This window comes from Gracilinanus agilis, chromosome 5 (assembly GCF_016433145.1).
Source record: "Gracilinanus agilis isolate LMUSP501 chromosome 5, AgileGrace, whole genome shotgun sequence".
Taxonomy (NCBI): Eukaryota; Metazoa; Chordata; class Mammalia; order Didelphimorphia; family Didelphidae; genus Gracilinanus; species Gracilinanus agilis.
Window position 1 is genome coordinate 193992853 of NC_058134.1, and position 19132 is coordinate 194011984.

The following is a 19132-nucleotide window of genomic DNA, read 5'->3' on the forward strand; positions in this document are numbered from 1 at the left end:
TACTTATACTAGTCCTCAGTCAGGAGGACCAGTAGTGAGAAACCACCAGGCCTCCTTCAAGATGGAAGCTAGTCTCTTAAGAAACTAGGAAAGGAGTCAGCCCTTTTCACTCACCCAACGAAGTAGTCCAGGAGTCAGAATCCAAGTTGATGCCATGATCCAAGCTGCAGGCTCCAGTGAAGTTCTCTTGAAGCCTATCTCCAGGAGACACTCTCCATGAGACTAAAGTTCACCAGACCTGGGGCAGATCTGGACAATTTGGAAACTGTGATTGGCCCCTGTGAAGAGGGACAGGAACAGGAAACCACCCTAAAAGCCACAAAATCCCCGAGCAGTCAGTCTGGTTATTGAATTGTCACCTCTAAAGGTGTTAATTCTCCTCCTAGCATTCCCACATTTCTGAATTGTCATCCAGTTTGGATTCGCATGTTACTGAGTTAGCATGTGGGTGGACAATCTTCCTTTTGGAGGTGCAAACTCCTGTAGTAAAAGTTTCCCTTATTTTAGGGTTAAGTATGGGTATATGCGCTTTTGTTGATTAATTCAAAAGTAGACAAAGGAGAGTTAATCCTGTCCTTACAATCTAGTGAAGTACTAAGTAGGGGTACTTAAGTTATTGCTTCAGAATAGACAAAGAGAACCAAGAATTTCCTTTCAAAAATACCTTTGTTTGTAGAATAGCCTTTAACAGGACTTGGCTGTCTAGATTTAAGGATAAAAGATTAGTGCCCCTTTCCTGGTGCTTTGTTACTATTTAGTCCTTTCAGACATGTCCAAATCATCATGACCCCATTTGGGGTTATCTTGACAAAGATAATAGCATAGTTTGCCATTTTTTTCTGCAGATCATTTTACAGATGAAGAAATGGAGGCAATAAGATTAAGTGACTTGCCCAAGATCTCTTATCTAATAAATGTCTGAGGCCAGATTTGAACTCAGGTAGATGAGTCTTTCTGATAGGCCTGATAAGTCCAGGGCTCTATCTACTGTATCACCTAGCTGCTTCTACCTGGTGCTACTATTACCAAATTTTGAAAGTTTAAGTCAACTTCCCCAGCCTCTACTTAGGTTATCACTTAATACACTGGTATTGGCCTTTACTAAATGCTCATCCAATGGCCTGAAATAGCGATTATAACTTTCAGAGAAATCTTGAAAGTTATACGATATGTTAAAGTTTCATCATTGGTTTGGAAATTATTGTAAAATGTTAGATTTTCCCTCTCAACTTTCCTTAGTTTGAGGTCTGTATAAAAGTCACCTCCTTGTGCCCTTTTGTGGCATGGAGGTGAACCTAGGCTCTTGAGGTGAAATAGAGAACTGTCCTAGAGGGATGTGAGATGATATAACCTAAGTAGGAACCTTCCCCAGGGCTAGTAAAGCACAAAACCCTTAGGCTATAGAAAAGCAAGTTTATTTGGTGGTTGGAGTAAAAGAAACTGGTAGGCAAGATCCTAACACTATTAAAATCTAGGCTCCACCCAACCTCTAAGCATCTCACAAGAGATGGGCTTCTGGTCTTCTCTGGGCCCTGCCTACAGCTCCCTGGTCTTATCTAAAAAATATCCAAACTATCCAGCTCTAACCTAATCTATTTACTCTGGATTAACAAAAAGAAGGAAAAGGGAAGCCTGGGTTTGGCCCAGATGACAATCTTTGGATTACCTTAGCCCAAGAGGATTTCTGGCAGATGCATAACTGGTAGATGATCTCTGTACTCAGGGAAATAGTTCGCTCCAAAGCAGACTCTCAACCAAGGAGTCCCTAATCTCTCCATGAGATTTTGGACTTCCAAGGGAAACTCTGTCAGAGCAAAAACACCTCCTTCTAGCTTGGTGGAGATCTGGGCAGAGAGTGCAAGTGGCAGTTAATTGCCAGTACAACTCCCACAATCCCTCTCTCCTTCACAGAATTCTCTCTCAGGGCTTGTATCCAAATTCCCTTCTTTTCCTCTTAAAGCTAATCCCTGAAATCAACTCTATCCCTTAACTTACTTCCTACGGAAGGATATACAAAGAGGGTATTTGCTGCTGGAAACTCATGGCAAGAACTAAGCTAAAAAGGTATTGAGAATGGACCAGTAGTTCATTACCAGGTTGGCCACAGAGTGATAAATTTTTGGGGGGATAATGACTCTCTGAGATCATTTACTAAGTTATGGAGGAGCTGTGACCTGCACTAGTAGAAGAAATACCTACATTGATTAAATCTTGGTCCCTTGAAATACTGAAATACAATCTGAGGTTTCAGTGGAATAATGAATGAAGAGTGGTCTAATAGATTACATTTATGTACATTTATATAGCTTTTAATTGTTTACATTCTCTAATGTGATACTCTGAGAATAGAGTTGTATTTTCCTATTTTATAGATGAAAAACTAAGAGAACAGATGACTTGCTAAATATCATACAACAAGTAAGTGGCAGAATTCAATCTGGAACCCAGATTTTTCCATTGTCAAGTCACTTTTGTCTATAACAATACACCTCTAATAATAGCATTCTTTCTATTTCAATTTTAGGATACCTAAAGTTTAAAATAAGTTGAAAGTATTCAGGACTAGAAGCATATGGGTCCCCTTTTCTGAAATTAGAACTCTGCATGGAGAACATACCTTAATGATTTCATCCATTGACTACAATGACCATTGGCTAAACAATAGGCTAGGGCAGCTAGGTGGTACAGTAGATGGAGTACTGGGCTTGGAGTCAGGAAGACTCATCTTCCTGAATTCAAATCTAGTCTTGGACACTTACTGACTGTGTGACCTTGGGCAGTTCACTTAATCCTGTTTCCCTCAGTTTCCTCATCTGGAAAATGATCCAGAGAAGGAAATAGCAAACCACTCCATTATATCTGCCAAGAAAACCCCAAATGGGGTCACAGAGTCCAACATGACTGAAAAACAACAAATCAATAAACTTCCTGATGTCCTAAAGATGAAGACATGTTGCCAAAGCTGCTGTGCCTCCCCAAATGACCAGGAACAGTCTCTTGATCTATAATTATTTCTTTTTACTCTTTTTATTCAACAGTCAAAGGAATATTTCCCCTTACTTTCCTTGTGGAATCAGCCATTGCTCCTATTGCCCGGATTCTTGTCTATACCATTTTACCAGATGGGGAAATTATTGCTGATTCTAAGAAGTTTAACGTTGAAACCTGTTTTGCCAATAAGGTGGGTGATTTATGTCATAGAAGAATAAAAGCATGTATAAGAAGTATCCCACTCAACTCTGAAATCACAGATAACTTGGGTTCAATGTAGACTGGGAAGGGAAACATGGTTAAAACTCCATTCCAATGTTTAATCTCCCAATACCCCAAGTGAGAGCCATGAATCAAATAGCAAAGTATTTATTAGAAATAAATTTTTTAAATAATAAAGTAAAAAAAATAGAAAAAATTATGCATTAGGATTGTTCTCAGCTCCCATATATAAATGACTATAATCCTTCAGAGACTAATATGCCAATGGAGAATAAATTTCATGAAAACTCAAACTGAGAAGGGAAGAAGAATCTGGGCCTCAGAGCCATCTGCCTTGCATCATGACTAGTATTTATTTGACTTGCGTTTGTTACATTGAACCTCTGGGAGCTTGAAGATCACTTTTGATTGACAAATAAGTCAGTTGGATGGAATGTTCCCAGGGAGTCATGCGAGAGGCAGGAGGAGGGGCAGTTAAGAATCCTGAAAGGGTTCTGGGTCTTTGACCTGTGCTGAGGCTGGAGATCGGTGGATCCTGGTCTTGGAGTGAGAGGTGCAAACATCTCTCTCTGAAAACTCTTCCTGTACTTGAGATACCGTGCCAACCTGTACCTGACCACCACCTTGGTGTCTACTGCCCCTAGATATTAGGAATCATCTAGATATCTAGGTTTGCCAGGGCCCGGGAAGGATCCGGGAAGTGGGCAGGAGACGAAGAAGAGGGTGGAAAAGGGTGGAAATAACTCAACTGTAAGGCTGAAGATCTAGTGAAGAAGTCAAAATATCCCAACAGTTTATCTACTCTGGTTTAGTCCTGGCCAGGCTGAACCAGAGGGAAGACTACATTGATTCTTCATCTGCCAGCAGTTGAGATTTCATTAGCAACCAGTAGAGTAGGGTCTCCTATACCACAGTCCTTTACCCCTATCCTTCTTGTTAATATAAAGTTTAAAGTACTTTCTTAAAGCAGTGTCAAACTTGTTTTGGGAAAGGAGAAATCTCAGTCAAAATACAAGGCATTATCCTAGCTAAAGAGATCAGATCAATATATCAATTAACCCCAGGTGGGTCCTGAAGGGATATACATCTTAGACCTGAAAGGATCCTGCCTGGGCAACTTTTTTAAGGGAGAAGGGTCATCTTATTCTCTCTGTACATCAAATTACAATCTCAAACATATTAAGAGACTCCCAATAATTATAACACGTTTCAATATTGACTCTAGGAGTGACTTAGCAGGAAAGCTAATTGATTGACCTCTGCTCTTTCCTTAACAGGTGAATTTAAGTTTTTCATCACCAAAAAGCCTTCCATCCACGGTCACCCACCTGAAGGTAATAGCCTCTCCTCAGTCCCTCTGTGCCCTGCGGGCAGTAGATGAGAGTGTCCTTCTCCAGCATCCTGAAAAGGAGCTTACTCCCAACTCGGTAAGTCCACCTTGTTATCATAATGAAGTCATAATTATACATCAAGAAATTGGAAGTTCTCTCTTACTTCAATTACTCTTTTTGAGATTATGGGAATTATATACCACCACTTTAAAGGTACAGAGAATACCAAATTGATTCAAAACACCTGGTTAGAATAAGTTTTGCATCACCATAAAACTAGACCAAGGAGAAGTGATGTAGCGTTTTAGAACAAGAGCTAATCAGGAAGGCAGAAATAGGTAAACTAAGAGAATGGATGGGTTTAGAGGGAAAGATAGAAATGAGTTGCATCCCATACATGATGAATTGGAGATTCCTATGGGACCTCAAGATGGAGGTGTCAAAAAAAGGCAATTGGAGATGGAAAACTTGCATTCAAGACAGAGAGGAGAGTTGGATATGTAGTTATGAATGTCGTCTGTATGGTTAAATCCACAGCTACTGATGAGAGTCTTCTTTTTTCCCTAGTGAAGGATCTTTGCTTAATTAAAAAATGTGCCCATAGATTATCCTATGAGATAGCTACAAAAGTAAAACCTGCCTTTTAGCAGAGAATTGTGGGATCTTATAAGGAGAAGATACTTCCCATTTCCATAAATTGTAATTATCATTACCTGGTTAACACAATCTTGAGTAATAGAAATCCTTGAGAAAATATAATTCTCTTCCACAAAGGGAAGGATGTCCAAATCCTTTTTGATAGGTACAAATTTGATGGGTCAGAGGCAGCAAAGAGTTGTAAAACGACAAGAGATTTTTAGTGAAGTTGTAGGTTGAAAAAAAGGAAAAAAGAATGAGTTAATAGGATCACAGACAGCAGGAAAAGATTTCAGGGATCATCTAACCCAACTCCCTTATTTAAGGGTAAGGAAACAGTCTACACAGGTTAAATGACTTGGCTGAGGCTGCACAGATAGAAAGTATCAGAGCTAAAATTAGAAACCTGGTCTAGAGGACCCAAGACCTATTCCCCCCTAACTTTGCCACCATCCTTCAGCAGATAAGCTTGCTTCCTTTTTGATTAAGATGATTGAGATCCATTCTATGCTCCTTCATCTCACCCTTCTTCAATACCTCAAAACAACTGTACATTTAAACCCACCTATCATTATTTCCTTTTATCTCAGAGTTTAAGGTGGTTTTTGCAAGGGGGAACCTTTCCATCCATTCCTTTGATTCTATTTCTTGTCTTCTTGTCCTTCATTGAAAAAGTATCATCTAAGCTGAACCTTGATGAAAGGGAAGGATTCTGGAAGACAGAGATAAGGAGGGAGTATATTCTAGCCACAGAGAGAGTCCACAAATCAAAGCCGAAAGAAGCACATACTGAATTCTAGGAATAATTAGTATTCCATTTTGGTTGGAATGTACAGTGCATTAAAGGGAGTGATATAAAACAAGGCTATGAAGAAAGATTAGAAATAGATTAGGAAGGCTGTTAAGTACCAGGCTGAAGAGTTTGTATTTTTGAAGAGATGATGATAATAATAATAATAATAATAATAATAATAATAATAATAATAATAATAATAACTAGCAATGATATAGCACTTTATTTTTTAAAAGCACTTTCCAAATTTTATTTCATTTTATCTTCACAACAACCCTGAAAGGTAGATGGTATTTTTATCCTTTTTTCTCATGTGAGACAAGTCATATGCAAAAGGCAGAGGTTAAGTGACTTTCCTAGGGTCACACAGCTAGTAAATGTCTGAGACTAGATTTGAATTCAAGTCTTCCTTACTCCTCATTCAGTACTCTATCGACTTTGCCATTTGACTGCTTCAGATAACCACTGGGAAGCTAGTAAAGCATTGAAGAGGGAAGAACCTGGAATCATTTTCAGTGCCTTCTTATCTACTTATTCTTTCTTACAATCTGTAAACACATTCAGATCCGTTCATATTTTAAAAAAACCAAACAAACTTCCATTACTTATTAACCACTCAAATCCCATCCCACACTCCCGCTCCAATTTGAGATAAAATCCTAGAAAGATTATCTATGTTCTGCTTTGAGTTCTTCATTCCCCATTCACTTTTTAACTCCTTGGAATCTGGCTTTGAACTCAATATTATTCTATTGAAACTACTTTATTAAATGTTACTCTTAACCTCTTAATTTCTAAACCAACTGGCCTTGACTTTTGAGTAGCATATGACACGATTGCCCAACTCTTTCTACTGGGTACTTTTGATGATCTTGGCTTCCATGACAGTACTCTCTCCTGGTTCTCCTCCTATCTGCTGACCTCTGTTCAATTTTCACCACAGGTTTACCTTCCTCCTTTATTTCCTTAACCTAGATGTATCTCAATACTTTGTTGTTGGTCCTCTTCTCTCCTGTCTTTACTGCACTCTCTCCTTTATTGATTATGAAGATGATGTCCAAATCTATATATTTAGCCCTTATTATCTCTTTTGATGAACTTCAATCCCACATATTCATCCATCCACAGGATATTGATACTTTGTTGTTTTCCAAACTCAATTCAGTGTCCAAAAGTAAACTCATCTTCCCTCCTAAAACTTCCTTTCTTCCAAACTTCCCTCTCCTCTCTGTCACAAAGCCTCCAAATCTTGGAATCATCTTTGACTCATACCTCCTACTCACTTCTTACACCCAACCAAGTACTGTAGGTTCGAACTTCCTACCATTTTTTGCATCCACCTCCTTCTCTATATTCATGCTTCTCATCTTTGTTCAATCCATCAACAAGTTTATTAAGTGCCTTCCAGAAGACTATCCCTAAGTCACAGATGTTACCGTGTCCCTGGATGACTCAGAAACTTCTGTGATTACCCCTATAATCAAATACTACTCAGCCTGGTATTTAGGGCCCTTCACAACCTGCTTCCAACTTACTTTTATGGTCTTATTTTACACAATTCCATTTTTCGTACTCTCCAACAAAAATTCAACATATACAGAGATGATAATTGAACTCATGTAAACTGTTGAGATCACCAAGTGAAATAGTATAGTAAGAGAAGAGAATATGGTCTTGGATAGATCCATGTTTAGTGGGCATGACTTAGAGGACTATCCAACAAGGGAGACTTAGAAGTGTAATAAATAAAATTAACTGAGGGGTGATGTTATGCAAAGCAACATAATGGAGAGAGAAATTCTCTTCCAACTGAGGGATGGTCAGAGAGCTAGGAAAACTAGGAGAAAGTAGTGTCATGAAAACCTAGATAGGAGAGGGTATTTAGGAGAAGAAAGTTATCAATAGCGTCAAAGGTTGTAAAGAGATAAAGAAGGAAGAAAATTGAGACAGACTGGTAACTTTGGAGAGGTCAGTTTCAGGTGGATAATGAAGAGGAGTTAAGAGAGGAGAGGAAGGAGAGGCTCTGATTATAGAAGACCTTCTCAAAAAGTTTAGCCGTGAAGGGGAGAAAAAGAAAAATGATGATAGCCCTCAGGGATGGTAGAATCAAGTGAGGTTTGAAAAAAATTAATTTAGTTCTCTCCCCAATTACATGTAAAAACAATTTCAAGTGAGAGCTTTCTAAGGATGTTTGTATTCATCAGAGAGGAACTAGTAGATATGAATAGATTGAAGATATGAAAGAAACTGGAAATGACAGTGATGACAACCTGATTGAAAAGATGAGAGGTTGTGGGATTAAGGGTGTATATAGAGGAGTTGACCTTGGCAAGAAGAAGGGCTTCTTCTTTATCTGAGATAAGAGTGAAGGAAGAAAAAGTGGCAGAAGATGCCTGAATGATGTGAGATGAAGAAGAGGGGGAACTCACTGTGAATGGCCTCAGTTTTTATACTGAAATATGAAGCCATGTCTGAAGCTAAAATGAGGAGAGAGAGGATATGGGATCACTGAGAGGGATGAAAAACTTTGGAACAGCTGCTGTGGTGAGTGGGGTAACAAATCAATTAGGAAAGTATTAATGGATTACTTTGCTTCAGTGAGAGCCTAATTAATATTATACAACATCAATTTGTAGTGCACCCAGTCAGCAGAGTTTCCTGATTTTCTCCATCTCCATTTAGTAACATATGAATAGGAGCAAAGTCTATAGATGGTGGAATTAAGCCAAAACTGGGTTTTAGCAAGAATTGATCAGTGACAGGATAAGGGAGCCATGTACTTGTTGATAGAGGATAATGTTGAATTGAACTGGTTTACCCTTTGGTTAACCAAATAATTAAGATAGAGAAGGGAAAAAGTATAACAGTATAGGGTGATAGGAAAAGAATTTAGAGGTAGAGGGATTCAAGATCAGGACAAGAACAAAGAATAGAGGAAGGGGTCATAAGACAGAGGGAAAGATGTATTAATAAAATATTATGATCAGATAAGTTCATTTCAGAATTCATGAATATGGAGAGTGAACACTTTGGGAGCTATGGCAAAATCAAGAGTATGACCATGTCAGTTTGTACCTGAAGTGGAATGGAGGAATAAGAATGGAGTGCCACAGTGAAATTCAGTAAAACTCTGAAGAGGTCTTCAGTGGAATAGAGGTCATGAAAATTAAAAGTGGAATGAGGAACTAGAAGGTTAGAGTGTTTGAAAGAGTATTTATATCAAAAGTAGTAATAATTAGAAAAGAAGAGTGGGCCAGTCAGCTAACAAGAATGAGGAACAATGGTCCACATGCTGTACTGGATATTCCCAAAATATTACAAGAACCAGGAGGTTTCATGCATCTTGGGAAGATTTCTATTTAAGACATAATGGTAGACAAGATTCACACAAGATAAGTAAGGAATTTGTTGTGATCTCTACAGATCACAAAGTATGGGAGGAAAGGACTCCCACAGGTCCAGGAGAATCTTGGTGGCAGAACAGCATCAGCGACACAATTAAGACGAATGAGAGTAATCAAGGTTTCAGCCAGAGGCAGGCATCATAAAGTTTGCTCTGGTCAGCTTTTGGGAATGTTAGTGAGAAAAGAGTCACATAGGGGAAACTGAGTAGAATAACCATCCTTATGATGCCTACCATGCAGGTTTTCAGAACTGGTGACGAGCTGTGCTAAACTTCACAAGCTTGATGGCTTCCTGCAACAAAGTGTCTTCTGGATAATACGAGGGACCTATGTAAAAGAATGTATGCTTTGAGCCTCTATACTCTAACATCTGCCTTTTGCTTCTTCCAGTGTTAGTCAACTGGTAGTCAGTTTATTATTAAGCTTTTAAGTGGATTTAGAATCAGGAAGATATAACTTCAAATCCAGCATCAGATCCTTATCAGTTGTGTTTTCTTGGTCGACTCACTTAACCCCTGTCTGCCTCAGTTTCCTCATTTATAAAATGGTGATAATAATAGCACCTCCCTCCCAGGGTTGTTGTGAGGATTGAAGGAAATAATATTTGTAATATACTTCACAAAACTTAAAGTACTATATACATTCTAGCCATTTTTTACTTTGCAATTGCTGTCTTTGGTGGGAATCAAGGGACACCTCAAGTAATCTCACTGCTGAAAATTCTTCAATGAGATTTAGAAAGTCTTATCAGAGTCCCATTAGAAATCATCTTTGAGGATGCCCTTTTAAAAACTGATTCCCAAATACTGGTGATACAACATATTTGTAGTTCACATCCATATGCATGGAGCTTTTCTTGTTAAATGAGAGGTTTCTTTTTTTTAAAAGCCCAAGGAAAATGTGAACTAGGTAGTAAAGCAGATGATAGCCAGGGAGGAAATTTGGACCAGCAGTCCCAAGGAGCTCTATAAGGAGCTCTGGAAATCATAGAGAATTAAAATTAAAAACTCAGTATTATATTGGAGAATGGGAAAGGAAAGTGACAAAGGCACCATTCACCAAAATAACTGAATAGCATGAAACTCTGCTTGGGATATAACCTGACTAGAAATGATTTGTCAACTGAAATACAATTAAAAAAAAAGACTCTCACTCTATACACTAGAACCAATTTTGGGGGTGAATTGGGGGAGGGATACAGGTACCACTAGATAAGTAAAGAATGTTGAGAAGGGTGATTATGTTAGGGACATGATTTTCAAAGGGAAATATGTCTCTTTCTCTTTCAGAGAATGCCAACAAGTGTGAAAGAAAATCCATGAAGTGCCCACCAAGTACATATGCTTGGCACTGAGAGGGAAGATACAAAGATTAAGCTAGATGTTCTCTCATGAAGATTTTAGTCTAGTAGAGGGATATGGCCCCTACTGAATGAAATAAGCCCATGATGAGTGGCAATGGGAGATCCCAGGGGAATTTCTTTTTCAATATTGTGTGTGTATTTCCTTTGCATCACAATCCTTTTGGCTGATCATTCTGGTCTACCATATCCCAGGCTCCTTTCAAGGCAAAGCAGTACTCTTATTAGCTTTTATTTTTCTTCTGTCTTAAAATCAATACTGTGTATTGATTCCAAGGCAGAAGTGTGGTCAAGGTTAAGCACTGGGGGTTAGTCATTTGCCCAGGGTCACACAGTTAGGAAATGTCTGAGGTCAGATTTGAACCTAGGACCTCCCATCTTTGGGCCTGGCTCTCCATCCACTGAGCCACCTGCTGCCCCACTTCCTACTAACTTTTATATGTCTTTCTGTTAATTCATATGAATATAGTTGCATTAGACCAGCTAAATAGCCCCTGTTCTGCAAATGAATTCTTCATTAATCATGTTCTTTCAATAATTCACCATTTGGAAAGCAATGCTCTATTCTATGTAGATAAAGGTTAGTTCAGAATTACAGGTGTGTTTATGTTAATAAGACAGGGTGACATTTATGGAGGACTTTCTGATTTAGTAGTTTCTCTCTCCCTCCCTTCTTCCCTCCCTTTCTATCTACTCTCTCTCTTCTTTCTTTCCCTTCCTTCCTTCCTTCCTTCCTTCCTTCCTTCCTTCCTTCCTTTCTCTTTCTTTCTTTCTTTTCTTAGATAGAAGAGTGGCAAGGGTTAGTAAATGGGATTAAGTAACTTACCCAGGGTCACACAGCTAAGAAGCATCTGAGGTCAAATTTGAACCTAGGATCTACCAATTCCAGACCTGGCGCTCTATCCTCTGTGCCCCCTGGTTGTCTCCTATGATTGATCTTCATTATGGTGATTCTTCTAGGAGAGATGGAAGAGGAGAGTGGAGACTATCACTTGCGTTCCACCTGTAAATTATCAGAGAATAACAGGAAATGCCCTTCCCTTTTCTTTTTCTGTCTGCATAGCTATATGAGCTGCTATCTGTGAAGGATCTTACCGGATTCCCTCAAGGTGTAAAAGGGCACGAAGAAGATTCTGAAAAATGTGTCCATTTCAAGAATATCTTTATAGATGGAGTCAGCTACGCCCCTGTGATGAATAATGAAGAAGATGATACTTACAACTTCCTAAAAGTAAAATCCATTTTTTCTGTTCACATATTTGGTTACAAATTTCTTTTTTTCTTTTAATTTCTTTTTCCATTTTTTAAAATTTAATTAATTACTTTAGAATATTTTTCCATGGTTATATGATTCATGTTCTTTCCCTCCCCTTCTCCCAGAGCTGATGAGCAATTCCACTGGGTTTTACATGTATCATTGTTCAAAGTCTATTTCCATATTATCAATATTTGCAATAGAGTGATCATTTAAAGTCAATATCTCCAATCAAATTTCATCCAATCATGTGATCAATCAGATGTTTTTCTTCTGTGTTTCTGTTCCCACAGTTCTTTTTCCAGATGTAGATAGCACTCTTTCTCATAAGTCTGGTTACAAATTTCTTAAAGCATCATAGTTATTATGCAAGATATAAAGAACAAAGTATAAATAGTCTATTAGGAGTATTCTAACATGTAACCCCATGTCTTTGCCCTATTCCATATTTACCCCTGTAACCATTCAAATTATAATACGGAATTGATTGAATGATGTTGGATGCTACTTAGATGGGGCTATGAAGGCTTTGCCTCCCTTGACAAAGGGAGGGAATACCCCATAAGGTTTTATCCCCTTGGTAATGATCATTTATTTATTCTAGGCCCCTTTTAGCATTCCAAAAGGTCCTTCTGTTTATTGAGGTTAAGTTGATTTTTGAATATATTTTTGCACTTCCACTAGGTTGTCCAAGCCCCATGGACTTTTATGTGACTGTGAGGAATCTGAAGGAGTTGGGGCTTGGACAACCTAGTGGAAACACTACTGGCTTATAATAATTACTTGGCCCTTGAGCCAATATTTCCTCAAATTTCTGCCTGATGTTAAAAGTTCTGAGGTTCCACCTTTATTGAACATTAAAGGGAATAAACACAAGGAAAAGACATCAGCTATAATTGTTACTATCAAAATTAATTTAATAGATGTCAATAATGTTTGGGAATTGATGCACTTCTAACTTTCTTTCCAGGAAATGGGCTTAAAGGTATTCACTAATGCAAAGGTCAAGAAGCCCCATTTCTGCATGCCCCATACCCCACCCCCAGCTGCTTACCTAGAATATGGACGTGCAGGTAAAAACATATCTATTCTTTGTTTTGAGTTGTAGAAAATTGTGATCTATCATGTAGAGTTATTTTTATAACATTGGTCCAAAAATACAATTAAGAGTGTTTCTGAGGGGCCCCTAGGCAGCACAGTGGAAAGAGAGCCAGGCCTGGGTTCAAACTCAGACCTCAGACTTCTTACCTATGTGACCCTGGGTAAGTCACTTTTGCCCCCTTTTGCCTATTGCTTGCTGCTCTTCTGTCTTAGAACTGATACTACAACAGAACATAATGGTCCCAGACCATGAGGAACTCATGAAGACACAAGATAAGCATACTTTAACAAGTAATAAAAACAAATTTAGAAAAATAGCTCAAATTTTTATTAGAAGACATAATAATACCTTTAATTGATATAGTGTTTTATAATTTATAAAGCCTTGTCCTAACAATGACCCTGAAAAGTGAGCCACACATGTATTATTGTTCTTACTTTAAGGAGGATAGTCGCAAAGAAGCAAAAGCTAAGTGACTTTCCCATCATTATCTAACTTTAAGTATCAGTCCACAAACTTGAATTCAAGTCTTCTGACTTCAAGGTCATTGCTTTTTTTCCTTAACTATATATATATCATGTTTCCTAATTATTTATTAAATAATTTTTTTAGGGGCTTTAAAAGGGTTTTTTAAAAATCTCTTGAAACAGATATTTTGGCATAGTTCCATAATATTAATCTTCTCCCCCATCATTCACCACTACTATCTCCCCAAGACACCCCAGACCCCTTACCCCATCACCATAGAAGGCTTCCTTTTTCTCTTGGGAAAAGAATGAGGTGAAAATTACCACCTTCTACTATTTGTTGAATTATATTCACTTAGTATCATGATCATATCAAGCTTTTCAATTTATATGAAATTAATTTTGTTTTGTTCAGTTTCAATGGCTTTATATCAACCACTAATGATCATGCAAACATGTAAACATGTGGGATAATTCCTAAGAAATCACTGAAAAATTTCTTATTTCCTCAATTGCTTTGTCCTTTGTTTATCTCAAAAGGTCTGTCTCCTTTTCTCTGCTATTCTTAGCCTACCAGTGGTGGTAAGGTCCCATTAAAAAATATGACCTCCTCATTTTAAACATTCCCATTTTACAGATGAAGAACCAAGACCCAAAGAGTTTTGCCCAAGATCATGAAGGCATTAAGTGGAAGGGCTGGAATTTGAACACAGGTCTTTTAGCTCTTGCTCTATGCTTTCCCATTCTCCCCCTGTAGGATGGAAATAAAAATAACTCAATTTGTCCACTCATTATTAACTCACAGGAATATGGAACATAAAACTCTGGTTTTCGTTTTTATTCATGCTCTAAAAGCTGGATGATCCCTTGTTAGGGATATTTTCAAGGGACTTCTTAGTCCGGTAGGAATTCAACTAGATCTTCACTGAGGTCTTTTCCATTATTGAGATTCTCCACTATTTCCTGGGATCCTAAAGCTTTCTTTCCTCCTTGGGGATTAACAGGGAAAATTAGGAGCATGTAAAGGGTAAATCGTGTAAAAAGAACCAAATCTTCTTATCGAATTAGAATGACCCACTTTTTTTTACCTTCCTAATAATCTCTAGTTATCTACCTATACTTCCCTAGATGCTGGGCTATCAGTCTCTGTAAAAGAAAGGAGAACAAAATTATTAAGCTAATAGAAACAGATATAGGCATAAAAGTCAAATAAGTCCCAGGTATAAGTATATATGACAAAATGTATACCATTAAACTAATTATATAATTATCTCATATAATTAGACAAATTATATAATTCTATCACTTTGTTAGACTTATATAATTTAATTAAGCATATAATTAGACTTACTTAAAGTGTTTCTCATTGTCACTGAATTCCCAGGTTCTGTGGAGGCAAATAACAAGGTTGGTTGAGTTGAGTGTCCAAAGGAAACAGGAAAGAAAATTTCATGGTCATTCTGTATTGTTAAACTCAGGATGAGTATTTTTAGAAAGATCACTATGGAAATAAGTGTAACATGTACACACATCTGTTGTGGATAATTAAGAAGTAGAAAAGTATTCCAAACATCTGTTAAGAACTTTCAAATTAAATTAGCATAAATTTTGGCACACTTTTGACTTCAGTGAAAAGATGGGGATAGTCCATGATGGCCAAAAATATGTTGAAAAATAGAGATCAGGAATAGGAAGGGACAAAAACTTGCCACGTCCCTGTGTGTGGTGAATCAGAAGATCCGACACATGGCAAGCAATAAGTAACATCACATAAAGCAAATAAGATTGATTGTATTTTAGCAGATAGGGCACGATTCATTACTGGCATAGTAGCCATTCCTAAATCATCTATCTTGGACATTCTGGAGAGTGAGACCACAAACTTGTTAGTACAAGGATCAAAATGGGTAAAACATTAGAAGAAAGGATAAAAATAAGAAAAAATTTATGGTATGTGATGAAAACAATTTCACCTTCACTTATTTAAATGTTATTGATGTTTTAAAAAATAGCATAGGGATGGACAAAAGGGAAAGGGACATTGATTAAAATAATTTTATACAAAATGTTAACCATTGTAAATCACTTATCATAACAAAGATACCAAAACTAGACTGAAAGGCATTTTAATCAATAAATTCTTGGCTAACATGGCAATTGGAGAAATAGAGCAACCCAGAGTTGCACAGGTTTAGGATGATGAGGTCAGGGATTCTGAGAGCTAATGCTCATACAATCATACTTAGATTCTCATTCTCAAAAACACCATCCTCCTGGACTCAAAGTTAAAACTGGGTTGGGGAGTGGGGTAGTTAGCTGACTCAGTGGATTGAGAGCCAGACCTAGAGATGGGAAGGTCCTGGGTTCAAATGTGACCTCAGATACTTCCCAGCTGTGTGACCCTGGGCAAGTCACTTAGCCCCCATTGCCTAGCCCATACCACTCTTCTGCCTTTGAAACAGTACACAGTATTGATTCTAAGCTGCAAAGTAAAAGTTTATAAAAAAAAAATACACAAGAGTCTTAGAAATATATATCCAGAGAGATAGCCTTGTTCAACTATTTCCTTTTTTTTTTTTTTTTTTTTAACCCTCACCTTCTGTCTTAGAATCAAAACTAAGTTTTGGTTCCAAGGCAGAAGAGCAGCAAGGACTAAGCAATTGAGGTTAAGTGACCTGCCCAGGGTCACACAGCTAAGAAGTGTCTGAGGCTAGATTTGAACCCAGGACCTCCTGTCTTCAAATCTGGCTCTCTATCCATTAACTGTCCCTCAGCTATCTTCTGATAATTAATATCAGCCAAAGCATTAGAGAGGGAGAGGTATGCTTGCCGAAAGGTTTGCCAGTATCATGAGATCCAAAGAATAGTTTTAATTAATGAGAGCATCCCTATAGGTTATAAGTGTCTCCAGTTGTTCTTCAGATTTCAATTGATATGTCACCATCTCCATGGAATTTTTATGACCTCACTAAGATTCTTCCTCTTCATACCCACATTCAAATCTGACCTCGAATGTTTCCTGCCTGTATGAGCTTGTACAAGTCACTTTACTTGTATAGGTCTCGGTTTCCTCATCTATAAAGTAAAGGGGTTGGACTAAATGACTTCTAAAGTCCCTCCTGGCTCTAAATCTATGGTCCTGTGACCCTCTTTGTTCTGTATCTCTTATTATATATATGTGTTATATATTCTATATTGTATCCTATTTTGGTATTTGCATTAGAACTATCTGTTATTTATTTTTATTTTTTTTTAAACCCTTACCTTCCATCTTAGAATCAATACTGTGTATTGGCTCCAGGGCAGAAGAGAGGTAAGGGTAGGCAATGGGGGTCAAGTGACCTGCCCAGGGTCACACAGCTGGGAAGTGTCTAAGGCCGGATTTGAACCTAGGACCTCCCGTCTCTAGGTCTGGCTCTCAATCCTCTGAGCCACCCAGCTGCCCCCTCTCTGTGTTATTTACCTTCCCTCTTATTAGGTCTCTGAAGAGAGATACTCCATGCATATCTCAGATGACCCACTCTTGTGCCTCATGTAACACTTAGCAGTCATTACACTTAGAAGGACATAGTATCCATTAAATAAGCAAATATTTGACCAAAATGTTTGTATTGGAAGTTCCTTTGGTAGGAGCTGCAGGTGTAGGAGACTTAAGACACCAGGCAAGATTCCGTACAAATACTGTAATTGTGGAAGAACAAAAGGACTCCCCAGTTGAGACTGTGAGAAAGCATTTCCCTGAGACCTGGATCTGGAGCTTGGTAGTACCAGAGTAAGTGGTTTCATTTTTACCATATTTCTTTCAGATGAAGAACTTGCATTGTTCTAGATTTCTAATTCATTGACAGATTTCCTTGGCTCCGGACCTTCTTCAGGACAAATCCAAGCTTAACACTGTACAGATTTATTATCTACCTGCCTCCAAGATAAGCAATTCTGAATTAATTTAGTGCCTCAAACTCCAAGCAAACCGATGTGAGGATCAGAACTGTGACTAGCGAAAGGGGCTCAAATTTAAAGGGCACAAAGCCATGGGTGATCAGCAGTGTAGGAAAGCCAAACAAACTCTGTACTTAGTATCTTGTTAGCAAGAGTCATTAGATAAAATAGGAAGTACCAGATAATATGTTTCCTTTCTCCCTCTCTGAAGCCAGCAGCCACATCTCAGTCAGATATTTCCAGCATTAAGGGCAAGGGCTGTCTCTCTAACAAAGACGGTATCCTAGCTCCTGCTCAGTTGCATGTGTTTTTAAAAGTTGATTTCAAAGTGTATTGTTCGTATCCTGGCTTACCAGTTTTTGTCTTGGCTGCATTTGTCTCATTTGTCCTAGGTGTGAGAATTGCTAGTGATGACTCTACCAGCGAGCGATCACATCTGACCTAATTTTGCACCATTCCAAACAATTCAGGGGCTTTGCTATGACTGACAAGCTAAGAGCAAATATGGAATTAGCCTCATCAGGTTGCCCAACTATGCTGGTAACCTGTAGACATTTCTTTTATTTTTATTTATTTTTCAAAATTTAATTATTTATTTAGAATGCTTTTCCATGGTTACATGATTCATGTTCTTTCCTTCCCTTCCCGTCTCCCTGAGCTGACAAGCACTTCCACTGGGTTTTACATGTATTATCACTCAAAACCTATTTCCATATTATTAATATTTGTAATAGAGTGATCATTTAAAGTCAAAATCCCCAGTTACATCCCCATCGAGCCATGTGATTGATCATATGTTTTTCTTCTGCATTTCTACTCCCACAGTTCTTTCTCTGGATCTGGATAGTGTTCTTTCTTATAAGTTCCTCTAGATTGTCCTAGATCATTGCATTGCTCCTAGTAGAAAAGTCTATTACATATGATAATGCCATAATGTATCAGTCTCTGTGTACAATGTTCTTCTGGTTCTGCTCCTTTCACTCTGCATCAATTCCTGGAAGTCTTTCCAGTTCACATGGAATTCCTCCAGTTCATTATTCCTTTCAGCACAATAGTATTCCATCACCATCAGATATCACAATTTGTTCAGCCGCTCCCCAATCGATGGACACTCCCTCATTTTCCAATTTTTTGCCACCACAAAGAGAGCAGCTATAAATATTTTTAAACAAGTATTTTTCCCTATTATCTCTTTGGGGTACAAACTCAGCAGTGGTATGGCTGGATCAAAGGGCAGGCAGTCTTTTAAAGCCCTTTGGGCATTGTTCCAAATTGCCCTCCAGAATAATTGGATTAATTCACAATTCCACCAGCAGTGTATTAGTGTCCCAATTTTGCCACATCGCCTCCAACATTTATTCCTTTCTCTTGCTGCCATATTGGCCAGTCTGGTAGGTGTGAGGTGATACCTCAGAGTTGTTTTGAGTTACATTTCTCTAATTATGAGAGATTTAGAACACTTTTTCATGTCCTTATTTTTAGTTTTGGTTTCTTTATCTGAAAACTGCCTAGTCATGTCCCTTGACCATTAATCAATTGGCAAGGGACTTGATTTTTTTGTAGAATTGGCCTCACTCCTTATACATTTGAGAAATTAGATCTTTATCAGAAGTTTTTGTTATAAATATTTTT

General features: G+C 38.0%; 1 protein-coding gene across 1 annotated transcript in view; it reads left to right on the forward strand.

Moving 5' to 3' along the window:
- The window catches only part of LOC123250456 (alpha-2-macroglobulin-like), an 89369-nt gene that overhangs the window by 28101 nt on the left and 42136 nt on the right, over nucleotides 1-19132 (forward strand). Inside the window, exons 15-19 of the mRNA XM_044679526.1 lie at nucleotides 3039-3181; nucleotides 4491-4640; nucleotides 11801-11968; nucleotides 12963-13065; nucleotides 17180-17333. Coding sequence (XP_044535461.1) covers nucleotides 3039-3181; nucleotides 4491-4640; nucleotides 11801-11968; nucleotides 12963-13065; nucleotides 17180-17333 — 718 coding nt within the window. The remainder of the gene's footprint in view (nucleotides 1-3038; nucleotides 3182-4490; nucleotides 4641-11800; nucleotides 11969-12962; nucleotides 13066-17179; nucleotides 17334-19132) is intronic.